Genomic DNA, 12,200 nt, shown 5'->3' with positions numbered 1-12,200 from the left:
GGTCATCTACTTTAAATTTTAAAGCAGAACGAGGTCTTTATCCAAGATAATCAATTGAGGCACTGCACGGAGACTAAAAGGATAATGCACCACTATCATTAATGAGAGTAGTATTAGGAACACAGACTGTAGAATCTGTCTGGTTTGAATTCCAGTGCTGTTTACTAGCCAGGCAGCTTTGGGCAAGTTACTTTATTACTTGATCTGTATTATGAAACAAATAATAGTACTTACCTCACGGGGTTGTAAAAATCACATGAATTACATACAAAAGCACTAAGAACACTGATATTTGGTAAATGTTCAATAAAGGTTAGTTATTAGTATCATTACTCACTGAATCCTATTAGATATGAAACATTACAGCCAAGACTATGGCAAGCAACAAAGAGGGATTATTTCTTCCCAGAATAGAGGCAGAAATTCATACATATTTTTTAAAGTATGCAAACAAAAATGATATACATATCTTTCTCATGACAATTACAAATTTACATGTCTAGGGTTTCACTTTTTCACTGCTTCCTTACATAAGAGAATCCTAAGCAATTCTGAAAGGACAAAAGGTAGTCAGTATTTGTCTAGCCCACTTATAGTCAAGCAAAATAATGTTACAAAGTAAAAAATTTTAATCTTAGTGTTTACTAAGCTGCATATTCCATCTTTTGAGGGCACTTCATATTCATACTCTAGTATTCTTGCCCGGAGAATCCCAGGGACAGAGGAGCCTAGTGGGCTGCCGTCTATGGGGTCGCACAGAGTCGGACACGACTGAAGTGACTTAGCAGCAGCAGCAGCATATTCACACAACCAAATCCATAAAATATAACCTTCTCATCTATCAATACCATGACTATAAGAAAGAACTGCATTCTTTCCAGCTTTTAAGATAATGTAACTAAGAAAATAAGTAGATTAACACCTTAGGGCATCTGGACCTATCTTTACATCCAGAGCATTATATTCCCTTTAGATTTCTGCAGAAACATATCAAACAACGATACGATTACTTATCTCTTCTAGAGAGAACACAGGACAACACGTTTCAAGCACAAGCTGTTCGTCCAGAATGCCAACACCAACGCTCTCTCAAACTGTTGATGTTACTCAGAAGGGAAAAAGAAAACTTCTCCAAGCCATTCACATCTATTGTATTTTAAGTGTCCACAGTTATCTCATTAAGCCATAAGAATATTTTAAATAGAAAATAGCACACGTTTAAGAGAAAAGTCTCAGGATTAAACAACATGCTCCAGGAAGCTTAAATATACCTAGTACATGTCTTCCTTCTTAGAGCTACTTAATTCCATCCTGTAACCTTCTGATTTCAATCAAAGCAATGACTAAAACAGATTTGTATTCATAACATACTCAGAAATTAACAGAGAACACTTACTTTTGAAGTGACCTAGTAATAGGAGCCATACTTTCCTTCAACTGTACTTTAGAGAGATCATCCTCTGAGATCTATTATTGAAAACACCAAATATAATGAAATAGTAAAAATATTATATAATTACAAACAAATGCTATTTAATATGTGATTAATAAGAACACATTAAAAATATCATCTGTATTCCCAAGGAAATAAATCTAGTAAATAATTTTCAGTAAAGCTTAAATATATATACTTTTAATTCTAAAAATATAACTTTATTTTGCAACGGTCCTAAAGTATGCCTCTAAATGTTTGTTCACTATATACCATGCTTATTAACATAAAACTAGAGGGAAAAACTACAAAAAGATCTAGGAGGAAATCGTATCCTTCACAGATCTCAATTCACATTCATAAATTTCAATTCATAAATTAAGTTTATGCTTACTTGTTTAATTTCTCCTTTTGGCTCTGCAGTTTTATTCTGATTGAAACTTTCTTGCACTGCCTGAAGATTAAATAACATTTGCTTCAGGGCTTCAACAGGTCCATGATGTTTCCCTCCAGAAAGGGTACAGCTCTAAAGTTAAAACACATGAATGATAAACCACTCAAAGTCTTAAGGGGAAAAGTTATATTCTGCCTTATTTCACCACAATATAAAATTAATGCAAAATCCAAATAATACATGTCAATAAAGTGTTTTACCAAATCAAAACTGTAACTCAACCTCCTCTTACCCAGTACCCAGACGGAGTCACTTAAAGACAACCATTATTAAAATGCTGGCAAATTCTTTGTAGTCCTTGTTCTTTTACAATGAATGGTGCATGTTTACATTTGCAACACATTCATTTACCACATTTAAAATCATAGATTTTTACAAGTGAAAGGGCCTTAGAAGCAGGTAAGCCAACATGCTACTTTCAACTGTGTAAATGAAGCTCATATCAACTGAACAAGAACTAGCATTTCAAATACACAATGGTGTACTCTTCATTCTAAGAAAGAAAGGAAATTCTGATACAACATGGGTGAACCTTGAGGACATTACACTAAATGAAATAAGTCGATAACAAAAAGAAAAATATGATCATCTTATACTATGCTATGGATTGAATTTGTGTCCTTTCCCACACCCACCACCCCACCCCACCCCCGAAATTCATGATGAAACCTAACTGAATGTGGCTGTATTGAGAGACAGGGCTATAAGGAGGTAATTAAGTTAAGCGAGGTCATAAAGGTGGGATCCTGATAACCATAGGATGAAGAGACCAAGGAAAGGCCATGTGAGGACACAGTGGGAAGGTGGTTTGTCTGCAAGTTAGGGAAAGGGCCTTTACCAGTAAAATAATAAGTTAGCATCTTGATCTGAGATAATTTCGCCTCCAAAACCGTGAGAACTGAGTATCTATTGTTTAAGCCACCTAGCCTATGGCATTTTGTTATGGCAGCCTCAGCAGACTAAAACATACGTGGTTTCCAGAATAACCAACTTTATCAAGAGAAAGTAGAACGGTGCCAGCAGAGGGTAGTAAACAGGCATGGGGGTAAACAGGCATGGGTAGTTAAGTGTTTAATGAGTACAGTTTCAGTGGGTAAAGATGAAAAAGTCCTAGCAACAGATAGAGCTGATGGGTACACAACAATGTAAAGATACTTACTGCACAGAACTATATACTATACCCTTAAAAATGGTCAAAATATTATGAATACTTTAGCAAAATTTTAAAAAAGAAGAAAAAGAAACAGCATAAGGATTCAGTTTGGTTTATACTCCTACAACCCTGGAGACAGCACTTGAGGCGTTATCGCTAAATGATCTGCATCCAGTCACTGGTTTAGAAGAAATTCTAGCTGCCTAATGCTAACCATAAAAGTTACAAAGGCTTGCCTCTGAAATTTGGTGTCTGCCTTGAGTGAACTTTTCAGGCAAAACTGTAGTCAGAGTACCAAAAACAAGAAAACTAAAAAAACAGATTATATGAACTGTTGTGTGTCATTCATGAATGAATGTTTAATAAATGCTGTTCAGTACGTTTGACAGAATTTGTTCTGAGACTTGGCATTAAATCCTGGGAGTGAATGCCTCTGAGTACGTCTTTTGGTATAGCTTTGACTCTTAGAACTGTAGTACTGTTTCACATATTCAAGAAACAACCATTTAAACCACACAAAATGTGGGAATAACCCAATTTACACAATTAAAAAATGACCTAACAATATTACAAATGAACAACATGACCACACTGAAAGGAGTTGAGCAGAAAATAATTAACCAAGGTAACTTTGTTAAAGAATACTTTCGATATCATAGGGCTAAAGACAAAAAGTGTGTGTGTGTTAGTCGCTCAGTCGTGTCCAACTCTTTGAGACCCCATGAACTACAGCCCACCAGGCTCCTCTGTCCATGGAATTCTCCAGGCAAGAATACTGGAGTGGGTTGCCATTTCCTTCTCCAGGCGATTTTCCCGACCCAGGAATCAAACCGAGGTCTCCTCCATTGCAGGCAGACGCTTTACTGTCTGAGCTACTAAGGAAGCCCCAAAGACAAAGAGAATCACACATAAACAATATAACTTAGCTGCTGCTGTTGCTAAGTTGCATCAGTCGTGTCCAACTCTGTGCGACCCCATAAACGGCAGCCCACCAGGCTCCCCTGTCCCTGGGATTCTCCAGGCAAGAACACTGGAGTGGGTTGCCATTTCCTTCTCCAACGCATGAAAGTGAAAAGTGAAAGTGAAGTTGCTCAGTCGTGTCCGACTCCTAGTGACCCCATGGACCGCAGCCCACCAGGCTCCTCCATCCATGGGATTTTCCAGGCAAGAGTACTGGAGTGGGGCGCCATTGCCTTCTCCAATATAACTTAGCTAGTAAATCTATTTCTTACAGCAATTCTGAAACTATGCATATGCTAAGACTGAAAAAAACAAGTAAATCTATTATAGATAATAAGAGCAAAGATTCTTACCAGAGGAGAAAGAAGTTATAAATAAAGAACAGAAAGGGCTAAAACTAATACTGTGGTATTGAACTGGAATTAGTATTAGTATAAACTCATGATTTTATACCTAGACATAAAATATATTAATACATATGTAAATAGATATAGAAACATGTATACATGAATGTGGGTTAGTAAACATGTTTTCTAAGTCTGCCTGCTGAGAAAATCTAGCATAAAGAACCCAGGAGCAATAAGCACAACTCGTGCCTAGATCTTAGTTTCTAAACACAGTTTCCAAATAAAAAGAAACCATGGCTCCTCAAAGAAGTCCTCAAAAAATGATAGGGACATGTCGAAAGGATACAAGAGCCAACCTGAAGCAACTCTTACGGCCTAAACTGGAACAATTTAAGCAGCAAAATAATATTATTATATTGTAAACCTAGAAAATAATACCAGGCTTCCCTGGTAGCTCAGACAGTAAAGAGTCTGCCTGCAGTGTGGGAGATCCAGGTTTGATCCCTGGGTAGGGAAGATCCCCTGGAGAAGGAAATGGCAACCCATTCCAATTTTCTTGCTTGGAAAATCCCACGGACAAAGGAGCCTGGCAGGTTATAGTCCATGGGATAACAAAGAGTTGGACACGACTGAGCAACTTCACTTTCACTTTTCTTTCTTTCAAACCTAGAATTAAGTATCTGTGAGTCCCCAGATTTAGAGAATGAACTTATGATTGCTAGGGGGATTGAGGGAGAGGATGTTGGGGGGAAAGGATAGTTAGGGAGTTTGGATGGACATGTACACACTATCTATTTAAAATAGATAACCAACAAGGACCTACTGTACAGCACATAGAACTCTGCTGGGAGGGGAATTTGGGGGAGAATGGATACGTATATATATGGCTGAGTCCCTTTGCCGTTCACCTGAAACTTTCACAAAATTGTTAATCAGCTATACCCCAATATAAAATAAAAAGTTTAAAAAAAATCTGAGTCCCAATAAAAACAGTTTAATAAATGGGGAGGAAGAGCTCATTACACAAGAATTTCAACTAATAATTCAGACAAAAAACAAGATCCACCAATGATGCTAAAAACAGTGGATGGAAGCTTGAGACTATTAATACTTGCACAGTCTCACAGCATCTCCCCTAAGATATTTATTAATTACAAGGGGAAACTCTAATTTTACTAGAGAAAGCCAGTAGGCACCATATGTTCAAGACTAATATCACCAGTACTAACATATTATTATAGTTTTATCTATAATAAATATAAATTATCTATAAATAAATATAAAAAATAAATTTCAACGATAATTACATATTATCATATCAGTATATTGCTCTGGACTGAATGTGTGTGCCCCCTACAATTCAAATGTGCAATTTGAATTAATCCCAACATAACGGCACTTGGAGGGGCTTCTATGAAGTAACTACGTCACGAAGGTGGAATTCTCACGAGCAGGATTAGTGCACTTACAGAAAAGACACAGAAAGCTTGTTCCCTCTCTGCTCTCTCCACATGAGGATACAAGAAGATGGCCACCTGAAAACAAGGAAGCAGGATCTCACCAGACACCTTCATCTGAACTTCTCAGCCTCCACAAACGTGAGAAACAAATGTCTGCTGTTAAGCCATCTGGTCTATGGCATATTTGCTACAGCAGCCTGAATTAAGACACATTATCAATATTATCAATGACATCATGACCCCTCTGATATGATGCACTGAGAAGGGCACAGCATGATTTCTGTTGCATTCTTGCTAAAAATTCATGACCCCATTCTAATCATGAGAAAACGTCAGATAAACCCCACTGAGGAACAATCTACAGGAAAAAACCAACTGACCATTAAGTCTTCAAAAGTATCAAGATCATGACAGACAAGACTGAGGAATTGTCAAGACTGAAGCAGACTGAGGAGATACGGCAACTAAATGCAATGCTACATCTTGCAACAGGACACTGGCAGGAAAACTGGTGAAATCAGAATATGGTCTGTGGTTTTAGTAACAGTATTATGCCAATGTGAAAATTACACTATGGTCAGTGAGATGTTAACATTAGGGAAGCTGAAAGAAGGGTGACAGGAACTATCTGTATTATTTTTGCAACCTTCTATAAATTTAAAACTATTTAAAAATTAAAAAACACAGTGGTAGTGAGGTGGTGTGTGTGTAAAGGCAGAAGAAAAGGAATTGGCTGGTTAGTATTTAATGGTCACCCATCTCAAACTTTACAAAAGTTACGCAGATCTGTTCCTTTACCAGGGTTCACTTCAACTAAGTAAACTGCACCACCCACTGCTTTAGTTGTTCGGCTCAAACATCTGGGACTCACCCTTTGAATCTTCTGTCTCCACCCTACCCAGTCACCTTAAGAACACATCACAAGTCTAACTATTTCTGACCACTTCTAACGCTCCCACCTAACCCAAGCCTTTACAGTCCCTATTATGGAAGATGGCTAAAGCCTCCTAACTGTGTTCCTTGTCCTTCCCCAGCTCCTCTCAAGTCTATGTTCCATACCACTGCCACTTTATATTTTAAAATGTAGATCTGATCATTTCATTCCTCCACAGTACTCCACGCACTTTTCATCACATTTACAATGTAAAATCTTCATTCCATTGCTTACATACCTACACGATCTGACTCCTGGTTACCATCTTATCTCTTAACCATTCTTCCTTGCTCATTCTGACTGAGCTACACTGACTGGACTTTGATTTTCCTTGAACATTTTTCTGCCTTGGGGTTTCTGCACTTAACGATTCCCTCTAAATGAAAAGTTATTTCCCTACAAGTACATGTGTGACTTACTCACTCATTTTAGGTTTTTTTAAATTTTATTTTATTTTTAAACTTTACATAATTGTATTAGTTTTGCCAAATATCAAAATGAATCCACCACAGGTATACATGTGTTCCCCATCCTGAACCCTCCTCCCTCCTCCCTCCCCATACCATCCCTCTGGGTCGTCCCAGTGCACTAGCCCCAAGCATCCAGTATCGTGCATTGAACCTGGACTGGCATCTCGTTTCATACATGATATTTTACATGTTTCAATGCCATTCTCCCAAATCTTCCCACCCTCTCCCTCTCCCACAGAGTCCATAAGACTGTTCTATACATCAGTGTCTCTTTTGCTCTCTCGTACACAGGGTTATTGTTACCATCTTTCTAACTTCCATATATATGCGTTAGTATACTGTATTGGTGTTTTTCCTTCTGGCTTACTTCACTCTGTATAAGAGGCTCCAGTTTCATCCACCTCATTAGAACTGATTCAAATGTATTCTTTTTAATGGCTGAGTAATATTCCATTGTGTATATGTACCACGGCTTTCTTATCCATTCATCTGCTGATGGACATCTAGGTTGCTTCCATGTCCTGGCTATTATAAACAGTGCTGTGATGAACATGGGGTACACGTGTCTCTTTCCCTTCTGGTTTCCTCAGTGTGTATGCCCAGCAGTGGGATTGCTGGATCATAAGGCAGTTCTATTCCACACATTTTAGGTTTTGATGCAAACATCACCTCACAAGAGAGGCCGTTCCCGCCCACTCCAGCTAAAATTTCTCTGCCCTCGTTTCTCTATCTCAATCAGTTTTTCTTAACAACATGTGTAAGACTCTCCTTTATACACGGGCTTCCCAGGTGGCACAATGGTGTAAAGAATCCATCTGCCAATGCAGGAGACACAGGTTCAATCCCTGGGTTGGGAAGATCCCCTGGAGTAGGAAATGGCAACCCACTCCAGTATTCTTGCCTGAGAAATCCCATGAACAGAGGAGACGGTGGGCTGTAGTTCATGGGGCTGCAAAGAGTCAGACATGACTGAGCACAGCACTTATACATTACTGTTTGTTGTTGTTATTCAGTCACCATTACCTATTTCATTTTGATATAGCTCCTCTGTCCAACTTGGAATAAAAAATCCAAGAGGCAAGGATTCTTCTCTTATTCACCATTAGGAATACAATTCCTAGAAAAGTGTTTGGTACTCAAATTTATCTGGCAAATAAATATTTGATAATTAAGTTTCATTTACCCAGCATTTACTATAGTATCTTATTAGAGCACTAAGGTCAGACATATTCTGACAACCTCTACTTTCTATAGTAAATGTCACTGAAGGAAAAGATATATATTAAAATTTTTAGCTAATTTTTGTCTGGAATGTTCAATCTCTCAAATCTTCCAGATGTCAGTATCTCAAAAGTGTATTTAATATTCAACAGCCATGAATTAAAATTATAAATCATATTATAATCATTCCTTACGTACATATATAAACATTTACACTTTGTTTCAGGATTACTTGCAAGATGTACATGTGCTGATTTTATAAAGCTGAGTGATAAATTTCTCATTTTAAATTAAACAGATGTATAACTGTATCTTAGAAACACAACTCTCAATAAGCAACTGCCCTATGGGAAAATATAATTTACTCTGTAAGGTGCTGTTTTACATGTTTTCCAGGAAAAAAAAAAAAAAGAAATCACTGTAATGACAATTTAGGCTCCCCAGAGAGTTCAATCCCAGGTCCCTCTACTTCAGAATACTAAAATTATCGGTAATTCTAGGAGTGATGGTCTCATGGATATGTGCTGGGGAAGAAAGGATTTGAGCCATTTTTTGTTTTATAATATCCAAGTAACTTAGAAATTAATATCTATAAATTAGTCATAAATATTCCTTTAATAAGATAAAAAGATTTAACGTCACCCACCTGATTATCATCATTTAAAAAATCTTCAAGGAATTCATTAGCATACTTTGTCTTTGGAATTTCTTGAGGACTATCATCAGTGTTAACAGGAACAGGAGATTTGCTAGGATTTAAGGATACAAGACAGTATATAAGTTCCCAATTGATAAAAATTAGACAGTATATAACTGACCGTTATCATTTTAAATGGTCACCATGAAGTAACCATTATAGATAGGATTCCTATGGATGTTGCTTGATAATTCCTTCATCTTCTCCCTAAACTTCTTCCTTCATCACGCCCTATCTCCTTGCTTCTCCTGTAAAGCTTTAAGAAAAAAGATAAAGAAACTGAAGACACTAGTCTTTAATTAAATAAATGAGCCTTCAAATATAGGTATCCTCCAAAAGCGCATTTGTTTGAAACAAGCAGTACATTTTTCCAACTAAACATTTTTGGTCACTCAATATTAATACACAAAGCCCCCACAAATTTATAGGTTTCTATTAAGATGGAACTACATGCTCCTACATCAAAGCAACAGGAAAGACTTCTCTAGAACTGGCACTAAGGACAGATTAAAGTGGGAGAAGGATTAATTCTGAAATTAAAATTCCTGAGTTCAAATCCCAATCCCAATCATTGTATAACTTCACAAAACTTTACCTTCACTTCAGTTTCTACATTTGCAGTCCTTCTTATCTCATACACTACATAAATTTAACTCTCCATACCTGGGACATTTAAAAGAAGTTCAATAAATAAAAGTTTTTTTCTTACTGTTCAAGGGGAAGAAAAGTACATCCCTAGCAAAAGTAAATATTTTCTCAAAACAAAATTCCATTAGCTGCAGAGAATAAACTCATTCTATCTCATTTATATATCAGTATGTGTTTCTAACTCAAGTGTCACATATCTAAGACTCTTAAAACACTTAAACATCATAATGCAAATTTTTTTCTCAGTAATTAGCAGTTCTTCATTATTCACTCATCTGATTTGTAATTTACTACGAACTTTTTCTTGTTCCCAAGTAGTTTTTCCTCCCATTCTTTACCAAAGAGTTTGTACATCCACCAACTATCATCAAAAAAGCATTTATCTGATTATAAAAAAATGAGTGCTGGATACATATGGATTTATCATACTATTCCTCTACTTTTGTATGTGTTTGACATTTTCTATTACAGAAAGTTAAACCAAAAAAACAAAAACAATTTTCTGGCTGTGGTTATTCTTTTAGCACACTATTACCTAGTCAATTTTGTTTTTAATGACAGATTAATAATTTATCAATATCACACTGAAGTCAGATCTATATCTTATCACACCATCAATAATTTTATGTAAAACATATCCATCATAATATGATGGTACTGCTGCTGCTGCTAAGTCGCTTCAGTCGTATCCGACTCTGTGCGACCCCATAGACAGCAGCCCACCAGGCTCCCCCGCGTCTGGGATTCTCCAGGCAAGAACACTGGAGTGGGTTGCCATTTCCTTCTCCAATGCATGAAAGTGAACTAGGGCAAACCATTAATGATAATTATACAAGTCAGAAGTCATAGTATCTAATTACAAAATACATTTAGTATATTCAAAAACTTTACTCAATTTAAACACCTCTGATATTTGCTCACCCTATAGGATTTTACAAATACAGACACAATACAACCAACTGATAAGAAAATAAGAAATTAGTAAATATGAAAAATAAGAGAACTGTAAGAATTAAGTGAACTAATTATTAATCCTAGTTTTTTTGTGTGTTTTTTTTTAAACACATTAATGAACCAACAGTTGAGAAATGAAGCTGAACAAACAAAAAATATTCTGGATGATCACCACCACTATTACAATTTACAAGGGAGCGTCATAAATCAGAAACTGTCCTAAGTACCTTATATTTATTTTCTAGTCAACTGAATCCTCAGAACCCCAAAGTAGAAGCAACCTGTACAAAATCTCAGCAAGGAAATGACAGAATCAAGATTCTAAACTGCAATTACAGTCAACGTCCACATTTAAGAAAATAAGATGCTCAACTGAGAAGTAATTAAAGGAGTCAGGAAATAAACTCTGAACAGAATGAAGGTTTAGACAATTGAAGATATTAAATTATCAGAGCCTAGGACAGGATTTAGGATTACAAAGAATGCATTTCTGACATGGAATTAATATCAGTGAGAAAAGAAGCTTTCCTAGATTCTTCCTCTATGCTCACATTCATGGGTAAACACTTTTTAAATTATTCTGAGCAACTATATCACAGAGAGGTTTAGCACACAAATGAAAACACTCTTAGAAACTTCAAACATTTACTATACAAAAATTCTACCATCATTTATGGAAAATAATGATTGAAAAATATTAAAATGTAAATGAAGAGAAATGAATATTCTAAAATATAGAGAATATAGAGGGAGATAAAACTTAAAAGTGAAAAAAGAAAGTAGTAAAATTTTAATAGCCTTCTCCATTTGCAAAAGAGTTGCTTTTGGTTCTAATCCCTATTAAACATATATCAATATTTGATAGTGCAACGAAAGGATCATGTAACAAAAACAAAAGTTATATAAGGTACCTAAAGTTACCACCTTCTTGTGGTAACTAATGAAAAATGCGATCTAAAGCAAACAACACTGAAAGTTATGCTCTATAAAAATACCATGATATTACCATTGTTAATTATCATTAAGTTACTTAAAGATGAAACCAGATGTGCACATGGCATTCTTCATTTGGAAAACTGAATGCTGCATTTTAACTTACAAAGTAACAGGAATATTTTCCCATGATCTTTCCGCTTCAAGTTTATCTAATGAACAAGGACTGTCATCCTTTTTCATAGTCTTTGGTAACTCTTCAGTACAATGCTCTAGATTTCTCTTGGCCTTCAGGATAAGCAATTCAATTTTGTCACCTAATTTAAAAGATTACATTAATTATTTAAGAAAAGAAATAAATGCAAAGCATAGTAAAATCTTATAAAGGCAACAAGAATTTACATTATTTGGAATATAAACATATCCACAATAGCAAGCTATGTTAAAATGTAACATTTGTTGTGACACAAAGAAAAAAATAAGACATTTTTCTAGTCACAGAATACTACATAAATAAAGGTGATAAGAGTTCAAAAC

The 12,200-nt window shown here is 35.9% G+C and overlaps 1 protein-coding gene across 4 annotated transcripts in view; it reads right to left on the bottom strand.

Moving 5' to 3' along the window:
- C24H18orf54 (chromosome 24 C18orf54 homolog) overlaps positions 1–12,200 on the bottom strand; it is a 34,357-nt gene that overhangs the window by 17,201 nt on the left and 4,956 nt on the right. For all 4 annotated transcript variants that reach the window (XM_059880991.1, XM_059880990.1, XM_005224269.5 and 1 more), the window contains 4 exons: positions 11,830–11,980; positions 9,078–9,180; positions 1,827–1,958; positions 1,397–1,467 (listed from right to left, as the gene is read on the bottom strand). In XM_059880991.1, coding sequence (XP_059736974.1) covers positions 1,397–1,467; positions 1,827–1,958; positions 9,078–9,180; positions 11,830–11,980 — 457 coding nt within the window. The remainder of the gene's footprint in view (positions 1–1,396; positions 1,468–1,826; positions 1,959–9,077; positions 9,181–11,829; positions 11,981–12,200) is intronic.

The sequence above is a fragment of the Bos taurus genome, chromosome 24 (genome assembly GCF_002263795.3).
Source record: "Bos taurus isolate L1 Dominette 01449 registration number 42190680 breed Hereford chromosome 24, ARS-UCD2.0, whole genome shotgun sequence".
NCBI lineage: Eukaryota > Metazoa > Chordata > Mammalia > Artiodactyla > Bovidae > Bos > Bos taurus.
The sequence above is the reverse complement of the archived record's forward strand: the minus strand, read 5'-3'. Positions and strand labels throughout refer to the sequence as shown.